Source organism: Protomyctophum bolini (genome assembly GCF_963924005.1).
Source record: "Protomyctophum bolini genome assembly, chromosome: 3".
NCBI lineage: Eukaryota > Metazoa > Chordata > Actinopteri > Myctophiformes > Myctophidae > Protomyctophum > Protomyctophum bolini.
In genome coordinates this window covers 24984066-25008234 of record NC_137864.1, presented here as the reverse complement: position 1 = coordinate 25008234, position 24169 = coordinate 24984066, and the positions used below count along the sequence as shown (strand labels likewise).

The window sequence follows — 24169 nt, the reverse complement described above, 5'->3', positions numbered from 1 at the left end:
GAATGAGGTCAGATCAACATATGGAATGTCAAAACAGGTCAGCTCCATACAGTATATATATGGAGATGTAAGGGTGGTAGCGGGGGGGCATTCTCTTGAGTTTACAGGGTTTGATGAGGGCCCAGGTAGAGCCGGGCCTTAATTTTCGGGACTGTAATTCTAACTCTAATTCTCGCCGGCTGCCGGGCGCGGCTGCACTAATAACTTTGGGACAGACCCGTCTAGAGTTTTAATGGACAGGTGGGCCTATTGAGAACTCTAGTTTTAAATTTGAGTTTTAAATTTGAATAGACAGGTATAAGTCAAAACAGGGAGACATCGAAGAGGAAGGATGGATGGGGAAGGATCAACATAATGGAATGTCAGGTTCTGAAATATATCCTCCATATATGGAGATCTAAGCCTTAGATCTCCATATAAGGAGGATATAACCCTTAGATTCTAAGGGTTTGAGGTATGAGGTCAGTCAGAGTTGCTAACCAATAGTGATGACATCAGGGATGTCCATATACGGGCTTAACTGTTCGCAATAATCTATATTCTAACCGCTAGCCACACATGCATTTAGAATAATGCATTTATCTAATCTAATTAATACAAATTCAAAGTGTTTTTGGTTTTTGTTTCACATCTTTGTATTTATTCTATGAATTTGGAATGTAGGATATGGGGGAGGAGTCATTGAGGGTAGCCTCTTTTCTAATACCTCAGCAAATCTCCCTCTTTTTCACAGTCTAATATTCTTCCTCAGATCCTCACGACTGCAACCCATAATTTACATATGGCATAGCTATGGAGCCCAGCCTGGTGGATATACTCTCTGCTAATAATAATAATAATAATTGTAATAATAATAATGAATTTTAATTATAATGCACTTTACATTTGAAACAAATCTCAACGTGCTACAAATAGGTTTGGCTCTCAAAACATCTGTGGTCAATAATAGCCAGAGCCTGAGTAGGCCTATGTCGAATTAGTGTGTATAGATGTCCCAGGAATCTTTGTCTATGGTAAAGAGTGGGTGCCATAATTCACTTTGGCAGTTGGTGTATACAATATATGAGAGAACACTCCATAAGGAGCAGGTGAATCTTCCACTATCAATACAATAAATGATCTTCGCCCATAAATGGTCATATCCACTTTACACAGCAGATGGCAGCAAATACCGCACAAAAAAAATATCCTGGGTGAACTATGGGTGATACGCGGTTATTTGAAATAAGCAGTATGGCAAACAATTGTTGTTGTTGGTGGTGGTGTTGTTGTTTTTCCGTTTGTTTGTTTGTTTGTCTGTAAATTAAGTCTTGTTATGAATACCTTCTAAACTAAAGGCTTATCGTCGACGACAGATCAGCATCCCAATGGCGGGTCTGGTCCAAGATTCGATACACCACCAACTTAGATACCCATGTACCAAATACTTCCTTCCTTAATGTTAACGAAGTCCACACCCACAACACCAGAGGGAGTGCAACAAACCATGTGCAACCCAGATTCGGCACAAACAAGGGACTAAATTATTTTCGCTCATACAAATATAAGTATAATGCTTTATTAGGTCGTCCACTTACAGTTAACACAACAGTCTTTGTATTGAGTTGTGCTTGAAATACTGTAATTCTGCAAACTGTTAATAAATATTTAAATCAATCAATCAAAACCTTGCCACGATTCTCATGAACAACGCCTTGAACCCGGGGTCCCGGGGGCCAAATCAAAGGGTGTAACCCTGGATATGTTGGCGAGTACTTTTCTAATTTCTATGATGACGTCCAAGTTCCAACTCACGTGTGTAGGCCGGTAAACCAATCCGAAGCAGAGACGGAACACAGCTGACACTGAACAACAACAGAGTATGGTTCGCAGGTGCTGCTCTTTCTGCTGAGGCTTCTGTGTTCTGGATCTGCTCGATGTGATCATGCAACTCTCTAAAAATCACTACTGTAAACCAAAGTGTGCTGTTATGGGATTTAAATGTGATTTATCGGCTCAATGCGTTAGGCCCACACATTTAGTGCTTTCTAAGCCCGAGTAGGACAGACAAGGTGGGTTAGCTGCTTAGACAGAGTGTCTGCTGGGGAGAGAGAGGTGAACAGCCAGCAGCAGCAACCACAATGGCTGTGTCCCTCATCCAGGCTTGCCGCAGTCTGGCTCTCTCGACGTGGCTGCTATCGTTTTGTTTTGTTCATTTGCTGTGTCTGGACTTCACGGTCGCAGAGAAGGAGGAGTGGTACACGGCGTTTGTTAACATGACTTATCTGGACCCTGTGACTGCAGAAATCAAAACGGAGAAAACCGAGTGTGGTCGATATGGCGAGCACTCGCCGAAGAGAGAAGCCAGGGGACGTGTTCTGATGCCCTCTCACTTGCACGACAGACAAGCCTGCGATCCAAACGTCAAGTTCTCCAGAATTGACCAGAACAGGGCTTGGGTGGCATTGATCGCGGCTGGGAATTGCACATTTAGGGAGAAGATCCGCAACGCTGCCAGCCATAATGCCTCAGCTGTTGTCATCTACAATGTGGGCTCCAGCAATGCCAACGACACTATAACGATGCCTCACCCAGGTAAGACTAGTGTTTTTGGAGTTGGATTAAACATTCAAGAAGATAACCCCACTAGAATTATGTCGTTTTGGCTGATGCATTCAGGTTCAAAGTCCATTATCATGGATATTATTATTATTATTATTATTATTATTATTAAATAAGTAAAACGTTTTTGCATGTCAAAATATGATCAAGTTTTTTTCCCCAGACCATTTTATGTTTGGAGAAAAGCAAAAACAAAAAAATAAATCACACCTGTGTGAAGTAAGTGGTGCAAGTCCGTGTGGGGCTCCCTGGGGGGTCCCCGGAATTCCAGATCCGCATGCACACGCCCAGGGTTCCAGCGAGCCACCCCACGTCCGAAACGGTCAAGAAATGACAGTTACCGTGTGGGGGTCACTGTACTGTACTGTACTGTACTGTACTGTACTGTACTGTACTGTACTGTACTGTACTGTACTGTACTGTGGGTTATGTCAATAGGGAGGATGTCAATTCAACAGTCTGACTTTTTGTGCTAGAATAGAAGCTTGCCAGAGTGAAATGTTTGTGATACCTGACTGTTGTTGGCTTTCCTCTGGCATCACTTAGACTAGATTTAGCTCACTGCTCTCTGTGGAGCACCTGTAGAACTTGAGGCCAAATGTATTCAATCTGTGTAGAGGAATAGCAGGCGCTGGTGTGCTGTCTTCAGTGTCTTGACCAATGACCACAGTATGTGCTGCGACCAGCTGACCACTGACCATGTTTTGTGAGTTAATTAAGGATATTAAACGTAGAATACTAACTCCACTAGTCCACTGCCAGGCGTTTTGACACAGTGAAAGGAGGATAAGCTTAAGCTACCTTTCCAGCTCCTTCAGTGAACCATGTAAGGGGCAACATCTTTTCAATCCCCCGGGAATCAGTCTATTGTGCATGTGATCGGTCTACAAATAGAAGTGGCATACATACAGCTAGTGCACACTGCACAATGCTGTAATTGGAACGCCTGGCTAAGGGCCGATTCATACTCTTATTTTAGAGCCGAATAAAAGTCGGTTAAGCCTACAAGCCTACGGCTCTGTTAAGCCTACAATGTGACGTCATTTGAGGTTCGGGGGGGGGGCGGGCCCCGTCCTAAAGTCGGCTCTTCGGTGCTACTGAAAATTTCTGAGGAGCCGGAATCATTTCGGCACTACAGTGCCGAAACAGCTGTACATGCTTTATCTCCTTGTGCTAAATAATGTCAAATGTTCTACTGCTTAAACACATCTTAGGATATTATTATTGCTCAGGCAGTTAACAGGCTCTTTGTCATGTGACAATTTGCATTTCCATTGTAAATTCACACTTGCCTGTCTCCTATTTTCATAAAGGTGGAGCTAATGTACCCACCTGAGAAAAGCATGAGAAAAGTCAGACACATTTAACAATGCAAGGCAATTATTTGTACATGTTTTTTTTAATGTAGAACACACACAAGAAGTCACACAATCGTTGGGCTTGTCTCCTCACGGGGTTCAGGGATTTCAGCCTCAGGGGCTTGTAATTTGTTATGCAAAGTTGTAGTTTTTGAGCTGTGTGTGTGTGTGTGTGTGTGTGTGTGTGTGTGTGTGTGTGTGTGTGTGTACAGCTGCAATACAGCTGGGTGACCTAAAGTGGCACTGGTGAGCAGTGTGGCCCTGTGTGTCTGTCTAGCCAACATACACACACAAAATTATAGGCTAATAAAATGTTGAAAGGATATTATAGAAGTTAGAGGAAACATTATGATGCTGGAATCAAGAGAGCACTTTATTGATTAATTAGGAGAAATTAGTATTAGTATTGGATTAACAGTATCCTGTCCTACATCAGAATGGGGAATGGATATGGACACATAAGCCTGAGTAGACGATGAAATGACCCATTATTTTTTGTTTTGAAGTGAAATATCCCTTTAAACTTTGTAAACTTCTTAATCTCACATGAGAGCATTGCATTACCTTTATATTCAGTTGATCCATCGTGCTATTGAGGGACTCGATTTCAGATAGAATAGAAATGTACAAGTGGGGGGGGGGGGTCACGTGTCACATAGGCGTATGTATTCTGTTTTATCTTTTGTTGTGAAGCACTTGTTATAACATGCTATATAAATAAAGGTTGATTTTATTTTATTTGATTACAAGCAATATGAGATACACCTGACCTCTGAGCCGCACAAATCACGACTCTGCACCCCCTTTCATGAATCACACTTCAAAATTGACTTATCCGATATACACAAAATTTACTTTCAGGTTATACACAAAATGTACGACAAGGTTAGTGAATGATTGAAGCCCAGACCCAGTGTGTAGTTAGCAGAGACCTGGACACAAGAAGGCAACGCATGTGTGTGTGCTGTGCTCAAATAGTTCAGCCCGCATGAAGTCAGATATTTCCCAATCAAGGCCTCACGTTTTCCTCAGCAGAAATGTTTCTTCTGTTGTGTTATTAAACGTTGTACATATTTATTTGTGAGTGCTAAGAACGTAATTTATAATTCCAATAAACAAGGTATCAATCACAAGTTAAAGTAAATAAAATGTTTGTATATAGCACATTCGATTTTGATGTGACATTGCTAATGAGCCAGGTCGGATACAATGAGTAAGAGATGATGAAATTAACAGATGAGTAATAGAGGAGCAAGAGAAGATGAGACCAAGTAAGGTGAGAAGGGACTAAGGGAGAGAGTCTCGAGAGACAAAAAATATAAATGGATGGTTTACAACATGTGACCAGTTGAAATAACTCATGAAAGAAGCGCAGGATATAGACCTACATGCACTGGGGCAGAAATGACGAGATGTGATGAATGGATTGGAAGGCTTTGAATGCCAATACACGTTCTCCCCTGAAGAGCAGGCAGAAATGGGCTGCCAAGAAACTCATTGGGCACGTCTTAAAACTGTGACAAAGCACACAAACCTCTCTTGTGCAGGAACAAAAGTGCTGTGTGGAAGCAACATGTGTACAGTATATGCATCCTATCAGTGTTGAGCCTTTGGATTTGCAACTGATCTTTATGGCTGCTTTATTACTTTTGGTTGTTTTGGAGTCTGTGTTTTTAGGTGGAGGAATTTGTACTTTGTATTACAGTCACTAACTTTACACAATGTCTCACTCTCTGCAACTTTGCATATCGAGAGGTTGTCGTTTAATTTGGTGATCATCTCTATGATCTAGTGAGGAGGCTTTTCATCAGAATAAAGGGCTTAAGTTGGCACTAAACAGGTTTCTGTCTTCAAAAATCATCTGCTCATTTGTAGTATCTTTTTTTGTAGTATCTCTCCTTGGCTTTCCACATCTCCCCCTTCTTCTCAATTATGGAGATCCCATGACTAGTTTCTGCCAGGATTGATATTATCCATCCTATTTTAGAAGCAGCTATTTTTATCTATTCTAACTGCGTCATAGCAGACAAAAGAAAAGAGTCCAAGCTTAGGGATCACTTGAATGGCATTGGTTTTGGCCTCATCCTGATTTTACCCATCTATGAAGTAGGCTGTGTGTTATACAGTACTATATGTATGTAGGCTATTTTGCACATAGTCTGACCTGCCCCTCTTTGTATGACGTTATCATAAGCCTAGTTGAGACCAAACAAGGCTAAACCATTTAAGCCTGATTTATACTTCACTGTACTGTACCGAAAATAGCCAATCTACACTTCCATTTTTAATGGGAGGTGTGAATCTGACAGGCATAAAACAAGCGGGTCTTATGAAACTGCAACGTACTCGTCTCACACGCAAGACTTCTTGCTGCCAGAGTTTAAAATCTGTTAACTCTTTTCTACACAAAAATGTCTATTCACAAGAGCAGGGCAGTGGATCCAATGAATACACAGGCATTGTGTTGCTCCCGTGTGAAAAGCCCTGAAATTGCTATTTTTGTTATGCGACATCATTGTATAACGGAGCATGTATGTTTTTTCACACAGCGACCGACACCCATCTTTGTACCCACCTGGATCCACAGTGCACAGTCTACACTCGTCATGTGAATTGATAGATTGGTTTCTGCACATCCAATCCACTTTATTTATTAAGCACATTTAAAACACACTAAAATATCAAGGGCGAAACAACAATACAACAATCATATAGGATCAAAATGGGAAAAAATACATAAACAGTGAGGGGAAAAGGAAAAGGGAAGACACACAACACCATGCGTTGATGCCATGTGTGCACATGTGCAGGCACCCATCACCACGTCCATACAAAAACATAGTACAACAGATAAAAGAAGGACAAAGTGCAGGGCGCCTGCACACAACACCATGCGTTGATGCCATGTGTGCATATGTGCAGGCACCCAACACCACGTCCATACAAAAACACAGTACAATGCAGATAAAAATTCAGCTTTTACAGAGGCCAGTTTCGAATTGCAGCCATCCGTAGGTGCCCTTTGAGAGCAGTTTTGAAGGAGTCAAGGGATTCACATGTCTTAATGACTGTTGGTAGGGCGTTCCACATTTTGGTGGCATAGGAGCGAAAATAATTTAGTCCCTTGTTTGTGCCGAATCTGGGTTGTACATGGTTTGTTGCACTCCCTCTGGTGTTGTGGGTGTGGACTTCGTTTACATTAAGGAAGTATTTAGACAGGTACATGGGTATCTTGGTGGTGTATCGAATCTTGTGGACCAGACCCATTGCAAGATGCTTTACTCTGTCGTCGACCCTAAGCCATCCCAGCCTGTCAAAGTGGGCAGGGGTAAAGACATAATGCAGTGAAAACAGCAACTTTTAATCAGCATGTTCGAACGCCAGGGAGTACAGGGCTACAGGCAAATTTTCAAATGTGATTTAAACACAGGCAAGGTTTGGGAAGCTCTGCCATGAGGTGGAAGATCGTTCCACAGTGTGGGCGGCGCGCTACAACAGAAAATGGTGCGATCTAGAGGATAGCAGCACCCACATGTGGCTACTAGTGTCATATTAGATTGCTCATGTCTTCCTACAGTACCTGAATGCTTGCCTGTCATTGAAAATGAATTAGTAGGCATGTTAGTTGCTTGCCGTGTGAAAAGAGTAAATTGTAATCCTAATTTCCCCATACACGGTACACCACTCCTGTATCATGAATCAAGGCCGTTCTTATTTTCTTGTAATTCCTTGAAACCAGATGGTCACTCCTAGCTACATTCTTTTGCAGGAATTGTCTTTCTAAAGCTAACTTTTAAAAGAGTGACTGGCGTGCCATGTCATGTTGCTAATACAGATTGACCCGGTAGGTTGGTGGAAGACGTGTGTGTGCGTGCGTGCGTGCGTGCGTGCGTGCGTGCGTACACACGTGCGAAGATGTTGCTTGCACTGGACCTTAGACTCTCTTATCCACAGTGCACTGAAAACCCCTAAAGCTGCACTTACTGTATGAGCTTGTGCTTGTTTCAGTACAATTTAGCATGTGCCAAAATTCTGATTTGCTTTGGTTGACTCCTTGTAGGGTAGTAGAACTGCACAAGAGACAAGAGTCTCTGTAGACAGTGGTGGTGACATGAAAAGCCTGAGTTGTGCCTATTGCTGTAAAAAACAATGCGTTGTGTGTATACGTCATGGATGTGACGAGTTGTGAGTTTGTAGATCAGCTTTTTTCAGCATGCGACATCATCATGCGGTGGACATTGTACAGCTTCACACAATGACCAGAGCCGATGGGCCGGATCTCCCAGGCTATTATCGACACACAAGTCTGGTAAAAACACCAGCCTACTAAGCCCACTGCTGCAGAGAACGGCACAAGACCCATCTCGTTTCATATCTACAGCAAGTTGCAACAACAAGTGCAGCTGTAGAAGCTTTGATTCCTAGTACACTCAGACTGGCATGACAAGAGTGGGTATAACAAAAGTCTGAGACATTTGCTCAGGATGTATTATCCCTGGTGCACCCTGTTGAGAATCAGAACGCACTATCAAACTGATAGACTTGCTGCCTTTCAGCAAGGCGTTCTTTGTATAATGTGAGTTTACTCAACCCTGTGCACTTGTTCTGGAATGCCCAGTTAAGTATAGACCAAGTCTTGGTATACAGTGGAAGAAAGGGGGGTATCTTTGTGTGGATAGAATACATGTAATAGTTTGTATGGAGTTGAATATGACAATATGAGACTATATGTGATGTCCTTGTGTGGGTCCTCAGGTACGGGTGACATAGTCGCCATCATGATCCCGGCTCCTAAAGGTCGTGATATTGTGGCCCTGCTAGAGCGAAATATCACCGTCATGGTGCACATCACCATCGGAACACGGAACCTGCAGAAGTATGTGAGCAGAACGTCTGTGGTGTTCGTCTCCATCTCCTTCATTGTCCTCATGATCATCTCACTGGCCTGGCTAGTCTTCTACTACATCCAGAGGTTCCGCTACGCCAATGCACGAGACCGCAACCAGGTACTGTATGTCTGACTCTGCATGTGCACACACTTTGGTTTAATTAGAAGGATCACTTGTGTCCCTTCATATTCCCTGGACCCTGGGTAGAGCAAAATAGCCGGCATGTGAATAAATGGTCAATAGACCATATTCCACTGGTTTGGCATTTTGCATTGAAAAAGCAGGGTGGCATTTCATTAACTTAATGGCAAGATGACCGCCGTGTGAATATGGTGAATACACCCTTTTATGAATACACTTCTATGGATACAATCACTTTTCCCCAGTCTGCCATTTTGGTATGGAGGTTTAGAGCAGCTCTAGCAGAGGATCTGATGCCTCAATGCCTTTGTACAGTTTGGCATCGTTCTCATTTTTGATAGCAGCTCAGGTCATTTTCCGCCTGGCATGTGTCCTACGAGGCTGTCCGGCCAGCAGACCAAAATTAGACCGGCAGCTGGACCTGTGGCAAGTGTGGCAAACCAGTGGACCATCAAAAACTGGACTGCATGCTGGCACTTTGACCCCAAAGTGCAAATATCTCTCTTGTTTCTGTTGACACAAATATCCCAGATGGCGGTTCTTGTAACGTACATAGTGGCTGTAAATCACCATGCAGGTTATCATAGGAACGGGTGCCATGGTGACGATTGTTTTACATTTTTCCAAAACTGTTTCCTTTCCACCAAGGCATTTTTTCCCCCTGAGCGCAACATATGTTTTGAATTATATTCAGTGCGAGTATTGAATTTACACTAGGCTGGAAACGAGCATTTATTCCTTTGCTCCTTTGCATCTGGCATTTTTATCTAGTCGCCAAGAGTTGAAATGTTTTCGAATCTGGCCAAAATGTCTCCCCAATTTAATCGTTATGCAACTTTGATTGATTGATTGAATACTTTATTAAGCAGAAATGTAAACGGTACAGAGTACAGTCAAACATTCTAAAAGAATATCACCGGAAAAAAATAATACCCAGGCCCTGGGTATTCAATTAATAATCATGATATGAAAAATAACAACAAAATTCAAATAATAAAAAAAAAGAAAAGAAACTTCAAACTACCATTGAGGAGCCCCCACCGGGAGGACGTAGAGCCTTCTCCTCCGGCCTACTCTTCCCGCCCAACAGTCCCTGCTGAGTGTGACAGGTGCCACCCCAGCCCGTATTGGATTACGTACAGTGAGAATTATCACTCTCCCTGGCCGGCTTCCCTCCTCTGAACATGGACCAATTGTATTCGTGTAGACACCCAACAAAGCGGGATGCACCATGGTGGATTTTAACCCATGACGTCCTCCGCGGTGGTGGCCAGGCACTTTACCATTGCGCCACCTGAGCGAGTAAGCGTCTTTTTATGTCTTATCTTAATGATTTTCCTGCTGTTGTCCTACAGAGACGCTTAGGAGATGCAGCCAAGAAGGCCATCAGCAAGCTTCAAGTGCGGACCATCAAGAAAGGAGACAAGGTAAAGTCTTGTTTTCAGTAGCATTGGTCTGGAATTCAACCCATTTACCCTAACCCTAAATTAACATTATGTTTTATCTGAAGGCAAGGCAGATCAACTTTGTGTTCCTATATCGTTTATAGAAAAGGTTGTAAAGAGTGGCTCAAATGTATCTCATTTGTACTTGGAGCCTCCTTCTTGTTTTGATTTATGAGATAAGAAACAGAGAGAGAGTTTTCTTCTTGTCTTCTATTCTAGGAAACGGAGTCAGACTTTGACAACTGTGCCGTGTGCATCGAGGGCTATAAGCCCAATGATGTTGTGAGGATATTACCCTGCAGGTAACACAACCAAGCTATTATCCATCAGTTCATAGAAGTAGTAGCAACAAAACATTGTCATTACCAATAATGATGCATTCATTCTAACCTTGTTATAGGTATAGAATTAATGCATATTTTACACCTATCACTATCAGTTAATCAGTAGAGTCCACAATGACATGTCAGTTTTTGATTTGTATGGCTGTTTTCAGGCATGTCTTCCATAAGCACTGTGTGGACCCCTGGCTACAAGATCACCGCACCTGTCCCATGTGTAAAGTGAACATCCTCAAAGCCTTGGGCATACTGGTAAGGCATTGTGTGTGTGTGTGTGTGTGTGTGTGTGTGTGTGTGTGTGTGTGTGTGTGTGTGTGTGTGTGTGTGTGTGTGTGTGTGTGTGTGTGTGTGTGTGTGTGTGTGTGTGTGTGTGTGTGTGTGTGTGTGTGTGTGTGTGTGTGTGTGTGTGTGTGTGTGTGTGTGTGTGTGTGTGTGTGTGTTCTCTGAGTCTGATTGCCCGTGATTTAATTGCACTGTACTCTATACACTGAACTATCTGAAATAAAGCATTACAATGCCAAACATTGTGTCTGGGTAGCTCAGTCAGTGGACCACTCTGCGTCATGGGTTCAATCCCGGGCACCGCCAACTCAGCGTATAAGTACGGCTTGAGCTGATGGTAGGTGTTGCACTCCACCAGCATTTCAGGTGTCTAGAAACGGGGACAGACTCCCATGCTCTGGCTGACAATAAGCCTCTCCGACCGACTTACTTACGTATCTAATAAATTATAATACAAATTAATGCCAGGTGAGATCAAATATATATACAAACAAAGGGCTTTTGACTACAATTTGCAGTTCCATACAGTAGAATACAATAACAAAAAACAATTAAAAATAAAATATACTGCGTGAAAGTTCCCATGGAAACTCATGAGGTACCATGTGCCTTGGTGTCATCCCTCAAGTCCCCTTATGCAATGACTCTCTACTAGCCCCATGCAGACTGCTTGGATGACATCCCACCCGACTACGAGGCCTCAGTGGGGGGTCCGCCCAGCAACCCCATCACTGGCGCCAGTGACATCACATTAAACGAGAGCTCGGTGGTGCTGCAGGACACGGCAGGGAGGACAATAGGGCTGCAGCCTCTCTACCATGACCCAGGAATGCCAGACGGTGAAAGCTTAACCAACACTGCCAGCAGTAAGTATGGTGGAGGACAGAACACCTAATAGCTATACAATCTCAGGTACAATGCAGCTTGCAGGACAAAGTTGGTGGAAAAAACTGCAATGAAAAAACCAGTACTGCTGTATTAAGACATGGTACCTAACACCCCATGGTATATAAGTAATGCATTGTGGCAGGAGTCCTGCATAAATAGGAAATGTGGTGTCAGTATAATTACTGATTTGCTATAGTAAATACTCCTAGCACCATTAGCTCACCATAAGTTCACCTTTAATTAAACAATATGAGCATACAAATTACAAACACACAAACTTCCCGTCTCTCTCACCCCCTCTCTCTCTCTCTCTCTCTCTCTCTCTCTCTAACATTATATATTTTCTGTGTCTGGAGTGCCTTGTAGCACATGAACAATGCATCTCTTGCGGGCACTATACTTGGATCTAGTATAATTCTCTCTCTCTCTCTCTCTCTCCCTCTCTCTCTCTCTCTCTCTCTCTCTCTCTCCATTCTAGCACATCAGCGGCTCTGTCTTTGCCAGAAAAAGGGCACAGTTCCTCTCAAACAATGTCCTGCTTCTTCACTGCACACATTATTGTGAGTGGGCCCGAATGGTTTAGCCTGTGGCCTTAAACTAGGCCAGACGTCACCTGTCTGAGTGCTCCTCAATCAGTTCCCTAGATCCTCTTGGGCAATACAGGACAGAAGGAATAGTGTTCTCTTTCACTAAAAGTCACAAGCTAGCCCAAATACAATGGTACAGTTTATAAAGAGAGGTGAGAAAGTTCTGTTTCATATGGCACCAATGCCAACAACTAAAGCACTGTATGTCTTGTAGACATGCAGCTGCTTCCCACCTTATTAGCACGTGCATGCATGCGTATGTGTCTGTGCGCACATGTGCATGCATGTATACAATGCATGTTGACACATTTTAAGTGTGTGCGTGCCATATGTTTGCCAGCACATATTGGCCCCTTAGCCTCTCCGCCTCAGAGTGCCACAGGCGTGTGTTTACACTGGTGCAGCCCATTTCCTGTCTGCCCCAGCTGAAATTCCAGCTGCAGCTGGTGGAGCTATGAACCGAAACATTCTACCTTAATATCAGTGTCCAGGAACAGCTTAATGCTTCCTTTGTAATGATACCCTATTAGCTTGCACAAGACCTACCCTAAACAACCTGTTGCACAGTTAGTTACCAATGCCCTTTATCACAAAGGTTCTACAAAACCTATAAACTAGAAACTATAGCCCTAGGAGACCTTTAGCTGTCACCCTTCTTAAAGGGAATTCCACTCATTTTCATGTCATGTCATTAATATACCTTAGAGCTGTTGTGTGGAAATAATAAAAAAAAGTCACCCCATTCTGTGTTTCCTAGAACTGGAGGTCTGAAACAGCTCTAAGGTATATTAATGAAATAGTAAAATGTTGAAAATGAGTGTAGCCGGGGAGCCACAGGCCCAAAATCTCAACGGTTAAGGATTAACCTGTGATGTCATGCCGTACTTTTTATTTGTGTTTTCTCTATTAATTTGGTCATTAAGGTCCACAGAATGAGAGGTCTGCTCTGCCGGAAACATTGCGAAAAAAAGTTATGGCCATTTTTGTATACCACACCATAGACAACCAATATAAGGCTAAATTTTATCATGCTTTAAGTCGCATGTGACAATTGTGACATGTCAAACTAGGGGGTTTTCATGATTCTGAATCCATTCCAAGCATTTGTTTTGCACAAAAAACACTCCTTGGCATAAAAACGGTCATAGCTGTCATCACAAATGAAATGTGATGAGGTCAGCACAAATGTGCAGCACATTTGGGCACATTTTGGCAAGTGGCTATGGCCGAATTTTGGCCAAGGAGTGTTTTTCGTGCAAAACTGATGCTTGGAATGGATTCAGAATCATGAAAACCCCCCTAGTTTGACAATTGTCACATGCTACTTAAAGCATGATGCAATTTGGGAAATGTTGCCTTGTATTGGTTGTCTATGGTGTGGTATACAAAAAATGGCCATAACCTTTGTTCGCGATGTTTCCGGCAGAGCAGGCCTCTCATTCTGTGGACCTTAATGACCAAATTAATAGAAAAATAAAGTACGGTGTGACATCACAGGTCCGGTCCAATTTTGGGCATGTGGATCCCCGGCTAGTGGTATTCCCCTTTAATGGCAATTCATAGTCAGTGAGCAAGTATCTATATTTTATTATTTTTGAGGGGCGCTAGCCATTGACAATGAAGGGAAAATTTACGTCATAATGTAACTCATTAAATCATATTGACTCTTTATTGTTAATGGCGTTTAATGTTTGTGTTGGCACCGTTTGTTTTACATCACCATTACATCACCTAATCAACATGCGTTAGACTTTGATATATTAGCGCCCCTCAGGCCCTCACTTCACACGGGTGTGAAGCCATGTCAGGAGGAATGACTTGTGTGGTTGCACTGAACACAGGCCACAGTCACAGAACTGTGGCCGTTAGTCACAAAGCACCTTAACCTCCCTGTTTGTAGACTGCTACTGGTGGGAGTTACTGGAGTAACATCCATGGGGAGGAATATAAAACACGGCGGAGCAAAATGCTTCTGTATGCTTATGGAATAATATGTATCTTATGAATGTCACTGTATGAAGTATCATAATTTGTTTTAAACTTTGTCTCATCAATATTCAACAGTTACACATCACCAATTTCAAATGGCAGATGTCTAATCTAATGTGGAATGTGCTGTTTGGTCACAATTTACGTTGGAGAATGATGGAAGTGGTTACTGTGTATTACTTTCATGGAAACAAAACTCTAGGCTCTGTTTTTCTTATTTTTTTCAGATATTTTTTGTTCTTTTTGCCCTTTATTGATATATTTACAGTAGTTTGACAGGAAACGGGGAGAGAGATGGGGGAAGACACGCAGCAAAGGTCGTCAGGATCGGGACTCGAACCCGTGACGCACGGTGTCGCTTGGCCAGCCCAGGCCAGGCAGTCTGTTTTTCATGGACGTTGTAGAACAGTATAGAGCCACTTAGTCATAGCTGCATACTGTATTACCGCTGCTTTCTTCAACCTGATGTCATTGAATGAGCTCCCTGCTGATTTTATTATTGTTCTTGCTGTCCACCGGCCAAGCCCTAGTGCCAGAAGTCTGGTTTGTCTCAGCCGAGGATTTATATCAGTTTTATACTGTACCCTAGAGGCTGGAATAGAGCTGAAAGCGCTAGGAATGAGGTGTGTGTGTGTGTGTGTGTGTGTGTGTGTGTGTGTGTGTGTGTGTGTGTGTGTGTGTGTGTGTGTGTGTGTGTGTGTGTGTGTGTGTGTGTGTGTGTGTGTGTGTGTGTGTGTGTGTGTGTGTGTGTGTGTGTGTGTGTGTGTGTGTGTGTGTGTGTGTGTGTGTGTGTGTGTGTGTGTGTGTGTGTGTGAGAGAGAGAGAGTGACCTTGGTGTTAGGCAGACACTAGTGTTGAAAATCTATTCACAACTACTACTGCTACTTTTGTCTCACTTATGTTTGTAACCAATACAGTATCTCAATGCTAGCAATTTATCATTGTGTTGTGAGATCAACAAGACAATCTGTCATCGTCATTGGAGGGCTGGTCGTGACAAAGTAAATGTATTGTTGAAACTGTTTCATTCATACCAGGATGAATCGGCCATAAAAGATATTATTTTAAACACCTGTCTTTTTGCTCTCTCTATGTCAGGTGAGCACCACTCTCTAAGCAGCGACTCTGACACCTCTCCCATCATGACCGTGGAGGTGGGTATATCCAGCATCGATCTGTCTGTGGTTCAGGATTGTGGCGAGTTGAAGTCCTGAGTCAATCACAGCCAAGCAGTTGAAAAGAATTACATAATGGCAAGTTGCCATAGAGACGAGGATCAGAACAGGGTGGAACGGACACTCAGGGACCTCCGGAGGCTCAGTGTGTCTTTGGCTTCAGTCTGGAAGTGGCTTCACAAAAAAGAGAGTTTGGAAATATGACGTCACTTAGCAGCACAACATCCGTTTCTATCTGTTCTGACTGACTGAACAGACAAAAGAAAGGTTTCTCATGCGTTGCAGCGGGTGTTATTGTTATTATTAAGGGTGCCAGGTAGAGTGTGTCTGTCTACCAAAGAAAGTAATCTTAGTTTTCTAACAAAATTAATTTAAGCTTCACCAATTGATCACAATACAAATTATATCATGCAATAAAACAAAGCAACACAAATCCTTGAACTAACCATCTTCACCAGGTCACCAATTAATCACAACATAGTGTACGTATCACACAGATGTTTTTGGAAACGAAAAGAAAGCTTACCATGCTTTGGCATTTTGGCAAGCTCTAAAGCAGTGGTTTCCCACTTGGGGGCCCAGGCCTCCAAGGGCCCAAAACGCATTGGGGGTTGGCTGTAGATTAATTAATATGACAAGGTTAATTCGGATGTGTCAAATGTCAAATGAGGTTCTCCTAGGACAGGGGTGTAAATCACCACGTGTGCCACACCCGACCCAGAGAGGGGTCCATCCTTTGGGATGATTTTGGGAATAACCTTTCTTGTATCTGTATCTGTATGGCAGTTCTTCTTAGGCCACTCTCTTGCCTCTATCTCTCCCTAGCACTTTCAATAGCCTGCTGCTGGCAACTTGATGTGTAGGAAAATGATAGATGGTTATTAACCACCCACTGTGCACGACTCGTTGTCAACCCCCAGTCTGTCCAGGTCCTCGACAAGGTGGTTAATAAAAATCCAAGGCCGCAACAAACTTCTTGCGGAATACTATGAGAAATAATATTTGTGCCTTTCGAATTAAAATAGACTGCAGAGGGGAAAAGAGCTGGGCTGCTCAGATTGCATGTCTCTCAGACCTGTGTGTGTGTGTGTCAGTAATGGGATGACCGGTACAAGGAAACAAAGTCTTAATAAGTAGTTTGCGCATAATTACAGCTGCTTTCGTGCTGTTAGAGAACTCTGCCATTGTGGAATTGTTTCTAAGTATATCTTCACTGGATGAAAAAAACAAATGCATCATAGCTGAAACACTTTCAGCTTTGTCCACTAAAAAGATGATGGATCTGTGAGTGCACGTGATCTGTTTATGTTACAACCAAAACAGACCAAAAAAGATTTAATCTCACATCACAATATTCTTGTAGACTATAAGTGTAAATAATGCCAATAATTAATGTAATGATTGCTAGGAAGTCTTCTTCATAAGGAAACAACATTTCTAAAAATAAATAATTATGTATAGGCTAGAGGAGACAGTGATACAGAACACAGACTGAAAAACGTGTTTGTGCGCGCATTTGTACAGTATGTGTACACATGTGTTGTGCACATGCACAACTGGTCCAGCCAACATTAAGTCACATTTTGCGCAGTCAAGCATGTGATTTACAATGAGTTGACACCCCTGCTAGGATAGGGGTGCGCACGCTTTTTCCGACACACCGAAGATCCGAAGCGGGGGGACATGCGATGCGATGCGAAAAAGCGATGGTCCGACATGCGCTGCTCCCGTGCTTGCGGTTAGGGTTAGGTTAGGATTGAGGTTTCGGATCAATAGTATGTCGGAACTAAAGCCTGCACCCGCTAGGATAATCATAGGGTAAAAGATAATATAGGGCCATATAGTACCCTGAAGTCCTTAAAGCTGCAATCCGTAGGTTTTGAGTCCTCTCCCGAACAAAGAGAGGTAGTGCTAGCCTGGAAACCTGGCCATGCCAGGCTAGATAATTGCAACCCAGTATTCAAACCTGGGCATTCCACGTACATTCTACTTCTCATAACCATCCCAGCAACTTGCAAGCCAAATCATGTCATAATGATAGGATGATGTCCTCCAACTCCTCCGGTGACGTTCAGGACTAGGCCAGATCCCAGCTCATATGAGGATGATCTTTATGTAATTTCCAGGACGTCTTCACCAGTTGAAATAATATAGCTTATTCTGGGCCAGATCTGACTAGTTATGATATTATGACTTAAGTTGATCTGGCCTCGATCGGACACTCTGATTCATCCAGGGACGTCAGTCTTAGTGGGCAGAATGTATGTTGCTTGAAATCAGGTGATAATCAGGTGTCTCGATTGGGGCCAGATCAAGTCAAACCAAGTCTAGCCAGATCTGGCCCCAATCGAGACACCACTAATTCATCCATGTCCTGACTGTGCTTGCTGTGATATCTATGGGCCTCAGGCAGGTCTACCTGACATCAGGGTTTAAATTTCTCAACGGAATAGTAGAACAAACCAACAACTGCCAGTTTAAATTGTACTCTACCGTAGGCGTTTGGGAAGCCCTGTTCCACGGTGTTCAAATGGCTAAATGTTTGATTTACCCTATATTGGGAGTAGTTACATCATTCTCATGGCATGATAATGACATGGCACAATGTTCATTGTCCATCGTCATTTAATGATTAACACCTGTTGTATTCCACCAAAATCTGCCATGGATTAATATGAATAGGAGTAGCAGACTCCAGATCATATGGATTAATATGAATAGGAGTAGCAGACTCCAGATCATAGTGTTCCTTATCTGGAGCCTGTGACTGATATCTCGTTACGTTTCTTTGTATGAGATCACTGCCAACATATTTCAGAATAGTCGTTACACCTTCTTATATAGTATGAATACTTTACATGTGGTAAATGCACAACATATAGCTGCATTTTACTTTTGAATGTCAAAATGATTGGTGTGTATTTCCACCAGCTTTTTAAACTCCATACTCGGGTCAGTGTAACCATGCCCTTTGAAAAACGTTTTACACTAATATCTGTTGAAGTGTTTTCACAGTAGTCTTAGAGTGTTTATAGTATACAGAGACATTTAAATATATATCTCCACATCGTACGCAATGACCTCTGAATGTCTTTAAAAAACGACGTATTGTTACTTAGACGGTGAGGTCATATCAACTGTACTGTAGTTCTTTATCCTCTCTAAAAGAAAATCCTTAAGTTCTTAAGGTGCCAAAAAAAAAGACCAATGTACACAGGCTGTTCTCACCTGTGCTCCAAGTGGTGACAATCATAGCTCACCATGTGGTGATGCAGCTTTTGATATTATGTCACACCCCCCCAACCTCCAAAGCGTCGCTGTCGGGTGGAAACCTTGTATGTCCAAAATGGTTACTTTTCAGGAAATGTAAAAAATAAAGAGAAAATAACCTGTGTTCAAATAGTTCCAATTTAGTTATTATTATTTAGTTACAATATACAATATTTATCAAACCCATAGACTTGACCATGTTCACTTTATATTTTTTATAATAATAAAAATAGCAAATATAGCCAATCTATAAGCTCACAATGTGTTATGAGCTTGTTTATTTTTGCTACTTTTGTGTGACTGTATTTGACGAAGTACAGGACATTCATTTTACGGGAAAAAAACTGAGATACGAAGATAACAAGTTTTCTACCAGACAGCGATGAAGAAGTACCCCACTGCCCTCTTTACAAATGCTGCACATGTACTAGCACAACTCCAATATCACATGCACATGTACTAGCACAACTCCAATATCCTTACTGTTAACAGGGGACAGTTGTGGGAACAAGACATATTGACATAATGCTGTATGCGTGTCCGGCAGCCACCCAATATAACCGAGTGAAAAAAAGATGAACAATTAGCACATGTTTGTGTCAACAAGGTGCCCGTTGTCTGTGCCAAGTTTCTTTTCTTCCAAGTTTGTATTTTAGCATATTTGTACAGTACATTTTCATTGTTTAGTTTTTTTCAAAGCCAGTGAATCTCAACTCCTGGGGACTACTGCAAGTTTTCAGTTTTACAAGTTAGTTCGATTACCACTGGAACCCAAGCATCCCTATTCTGGTGTGAACATTCGTCAGAGCCATAGAGTAAGAGCAACAGCCCAGCTTTAATTATCTTAAATCCCATTATTTTAAATCGTTATTTAGTAATAGTACAACATAAACATTACAGAGACTTTAGTTGTCACTGTGCAATACTTTAAAACAGTTGTCATGTTGCACACATGCCTAAAATTGCTGATATTTGCGCCGCCCCCGTTGAAAACAATGTATTTCAAAATCCAGGTTGTCACTCTTCAGGCTGCATGAACAGTGCTCGAGCACTCCGTTTTCTGCCCCCTCAATATCGTAACTCTGTCTTACTCTATGGCTCTGGTTTGGGGTTGGCTGATTAATAACTGACTGTTAACTTGTGGATTAGTAGTATTCAATCATGTGCCATGGAGGTTGGAATTTACTCCGATTTTAGTTCTAGTCCAACAGTACACCAGGTGATATACCTGTAACTCATTATCACACCTGAGAGGGAGGAGCGACATTAATAAGAAAAATCAAATGAATAGCATTGAGTTCAAATGAAAGCCTGAATATACAGACTTCAATGGCACTAAACAAAATTCCACTGCCTTAGACACCACATCACAGATTACAGTTGCATGTTATTGAATCTAAAAAGGAGCTGTTTTGATGGAATCTTCTATGGAATCTGTGCTTGACATGGCATTTAAGGAATACGAGCAGACCTAGATTTAAATGGAATTGGGGCAGGGGGGATTATTGCCTTTTTCTTGAGGAACTCTATGCCGGTGGAATGGCACTTATTTTCTAGTATAAGAATTGTATTTTTGTAATAAAACGACTAAAGGACAATACATTTTCACAGTAGAAGAGCAATTGTATGTAGAAGCTTGGTTTTAGGGTTGCATGTTGAAACTGAGTATTTATTCGGCAACATAAATTATTTCATCATGTTCTGTCATATTGCTATCAACCACTTGTTTTGTGTGATTTGATTTGATCCAATACATTTCTCACTCAAATTTACCCCAACATATTGACTTTTGAAACTGTGTACATTTGAGAAGCACAGATGACCTATTGAACCAGCAGTCACTGGTGGTTTCGTTTTATAATGATTATGCTCTCTGTGTGACTGTGCTGCCACCTGGGACTCTGATACATAACAAGCACATGTCCATATGCTAGGGCTGGGCAATTAACTGAAATCTTATGGTTAATGGTAGGTTAATCCAATAATAATCTTTATTATTTATTATATCAATGAATCGGAATGAACAAATTCTAATCTATTTTTTATAATCTAAATTGAATAATAGGATTAACCATTTAAGCCCTATATTATACTCATAGTTATAAAGGATAGAGAGCAGACCGGTGAACGACCGTCCACCTCCATGAATGTCCCAGAACAAGCTGCAGTTCCAGTTTTGTGGCAGCTTCAACATTGGCCAGCCGTTCTGGGGGCTTGATTATACTTTGTGGGACAGTGATCGCATGCAAAAGTAGCGAAAGTAGACAATCTATAAGCTCACAATGAGCTTGTAGTTTGGCTATTGTTCATAAATCGTAATTGAGGCTAAAGTAAAAAATGATCGTGATATTGATTTGGAGTCATATTGCCCAGCCTTACCATATGACCGCCCTCCATTCCTCGTGTATCAGTGAATGATTGCACAAGGTGCTGTATGGGCAAATGTTTTTGGTAACGCCCTACTCCGCCTTAATTCTGGTTTATTACTTTAGCTATTGGAAAAGTGCTGTTAGAACATAATGATTTCTCTCTAATGCATAATGTGGTTGTGAGGGTATCATAATGCAGTGAGGGTATGTTGTAGGCCTACATGTACATAGTTATGTTACATTTAATTTTCATTATGTCATTTAATTCATACAAACACTTATGGTGTACTCACTGTACACCATAAGTGTAACAAGTTAAAGGACGTTATGTACACCATAAGTGTAACAAGTTAATGGACGACCACCCATTTTCAAACCTATCTTCATATAACTGGTCCTCAAGAATGCTCATGATAAATTGGTACAATTCTGATCTGTTACCAAAGCCGTGCAATTTAGTTACAGTATATTGGCTTTATTTTATAAATGTTGTACATAAAATTGTCATACTGTAGAAACATGACATTCTACACTACAGTACTACAAATTGAGTTTACTAGAAAAGACTAGGCTGAAAATAAGAAAATACACAGACGGATTATTGAAAACTGGCAAAGATAAGCTACTATTTCACTCCGGTTGCATATCCTAGTTTTCGACAGGTGCTATATCTAAGGTTTCTTGGTTGTATTTTGTATGGTTTCATGAATGTCATGAATGTAAATGTCCCACTATGAGCCTATATGACATGTAGGGTTAGTTTGAAGACTGTACCATGAAAAGTAGCCCTCTTCCAACTGGTCACTCTGACACCTGTCAGAGCGCACGCACATGCACACACACACACACACACTCTCTCTCTCTCTCTCTCTCTCCCATTTGTTTGGTTAGCATAGGGAATAGGGAACAGATCAAACAAAGTCATTAAGCTTCACAAGCACATGGCATTTTCATGCCCTGATGGTTTTGATAAATCCTGGCTGCAGTGCTTGATGGAACTTCATTATGTGACATTGGAGTTTACATAAACATAATGATAGCTTCCTGTAAGGGAGCACAGTTAAATTAACTTCACTTCCCGGATGGTTCTTGGTTTTAATCTGTTTACAGTGTGTAAAGGGTCCAGTAATTTAAGCAGTACGTTTTACCACTTAAGGAAACAATCCTGAAGCAGACCAAATCAAAATGAATAGTTATACTTATGTTACTGTTTAATTAAACTCTCCACCCCAATACATGTATGTTGGGGTGTGAAATCTGAAATACACAATGCATGTTCATTGTACAAACAGTTGTATTATTTAATATTTATACTTGCATTGTTTGCTACAGCCTTTTAATTAATTTGGTAGGGTTCAACAAATTTTGATATACACAAGTTATTACACTTTAATACATCAGTTGTAAATTAAGACATTTTTGTGGAATAAGAATGTAATGGAAGTTAATGCGGTGTCATAATTTCATTGTGGACCATTTCCCCCCCTTGGTGCTTACAATGTTACCTTTTTAGGTCTAAAGTAATGGAGTGCATCTTTCCCCAACCTGTTTATACCAAGCCTTCCTAGAATGCACTTTATCATTCCAGGGGAAAGAGGGATGCTGAATGACTTCAAACAAAGTCTTTTTAGCTTTCCGGAGACGAGGGCTACAGTATTGGAACATAGCACATGATTTAATTGTTTCTTTATATGTAATATTATCTCTATCAAACCAGTAGTTTTTTAACCATTATTTTGTGTACTATAAGGGAGTTGACTTTTATTTTTTCTTTGGATCCCTGTTGCTACTAACTACAGCAGCTACTTTTCCTGGGGTCCATGTGCTTTGTATTAGACAAAGTTGTAAATATGTGGGGAAATGTTGATATACTTTTCTTATACAATGTCGCACGTGTCAAGAGTGTCAATGATTGTGAGGTGTAATACATTTAATTAAAGTTTTTCCAAATTTGACAGGCCTGCTGGTTTTACTCATGCACACAAAAAGTACCATTTCTACCGTTCTATGGAACGGAAGGAAGAGTGTTACAGCTGGTGGTTTGTATACAGCTCATTATGTTTATACCAAGAGGTACAGACATCTGCTGAGGAGGGTTTCTCCAGAGCTCTCTGCCTAGTGCCTATTGATATGCCAGGGGAGATTTGGCTTTGACGCTGGAGAAAAAGTTTAAAAACAAGTGTAATTTCATGCCGGAGTAGGCTAAAAGTAGCCTGTAAATCTGTCAAACGCAGCAGTGTGCAGACACCTTTACTCTGATGTTTGGTATCATTGTGTCATTTTCCTGGGCAACAATAATAGACACCCTTATGTTAAACTCCTCTGACTTCATGGGGATGCCTTGGTGGGACAAGCAAGTGTGACTACCAATTAATAATAATGTCCTCTATAGTCAATGCTTAATCTGTATTAATCCTTTCTCTCTTTTCATAGCTGACATGTCTTTCTATGTGTGATTGCCAGTTTTGTACATAAATACATTATAAAACCGGCTACAAAAAAATAACTGAATGAGTACTGTGAATATGCCGCCCTCTGCTGGGTATATCTTATCATCAGTGTGTGTGTGTGTGTGTGTGTGTGTGTGTGTGTGTGTGTGTGTGTGTGTGTGCGTGTGTGTGCGTGTGTGTGTGTGTGTGTGTGTGTGTGTGTGTGTGTGTGTGTGTGTGTGTGTGTGTGTGTGTGTTGCGTGCTTATGCGCGTTGTGAGTTTGTTTGCTTTCCTTTGTGTGTGTGTGTTAGGCAGACACTAACTAGTGTAATGAATATCCATTCACAACTATTACTGCATGTGTGTTAACTGTTAACATTCAATATTTATATTGTTTCATCTTT

At 41.6% G+C, this 24169-nt stretch overlaps 1 protein-coding gene across 2 annotated transcripts; it reads left to right on the top strand.

The window, feature by feature from the left end:
- Positions 1 to 1859: 1859 nt before the first annotated feature.
- On the top strand, positions 1860 to 23290 carry rnf150a (ring finger protein 150a). Of its 2 annotated transcripts, XM_080794293.1 has the most exons (8): positions 1860 to 2574; positions 8715 to 8965; positions 10345 to 10416; positions 10654 to 10736; positions 10931 to 11027; positions 11713 to 11923; positions 12424 to 12505; positions 15620 to 23290. In XM_080794293.1, exons 1-8 carry the CDS (start codon positions 2121 to 2123, stop codon positions 15621 to 15623), a joined length of 1254 nt encoding a protein of 417 aa, XP_080650419.1. In that variant the 5' UTR covers positions 1860 to 2120; the 3' UTR covers positions 15624 to 23290. The 2 variants fall into 2 exon arrangements, with proteins under 2 accessions (XP_080650419.1, XP_080650418.1); XM_080794292.1 differs by lacking the exon at positions 12424 to 12505.
- Positions 23291 to 24169: the final 879 nt, after the last annotated feature.

What these genes read in the sequence shown, in the direction of transcription:
- rnf150a (XM_080794292.1), top strand. Translation starts at nt 2,121, where the DNA reads ATGGCTGTGTCCCTCATCCAGGCTTGCCGCAGTCTGGCTCTCTCGACG. An exon ending in TATAACGATGCCTCACCCAG is followed by an intron (nt 2,575 to 8,714) that starts GTAAGACTAGTG and finishes GTGGGTCCTCAG; the next exon opens with GTACGGGTGACATAGTCGCC. An exon ending in ATGCACGAGACCGCAACCAG is followed by an intron (nt 8,966 to 10,344) that starts GTACTGTATGTC and finishes GTTGTCCTACAG; the next exon opens with AGACGCTTAGGAGATGCAGC.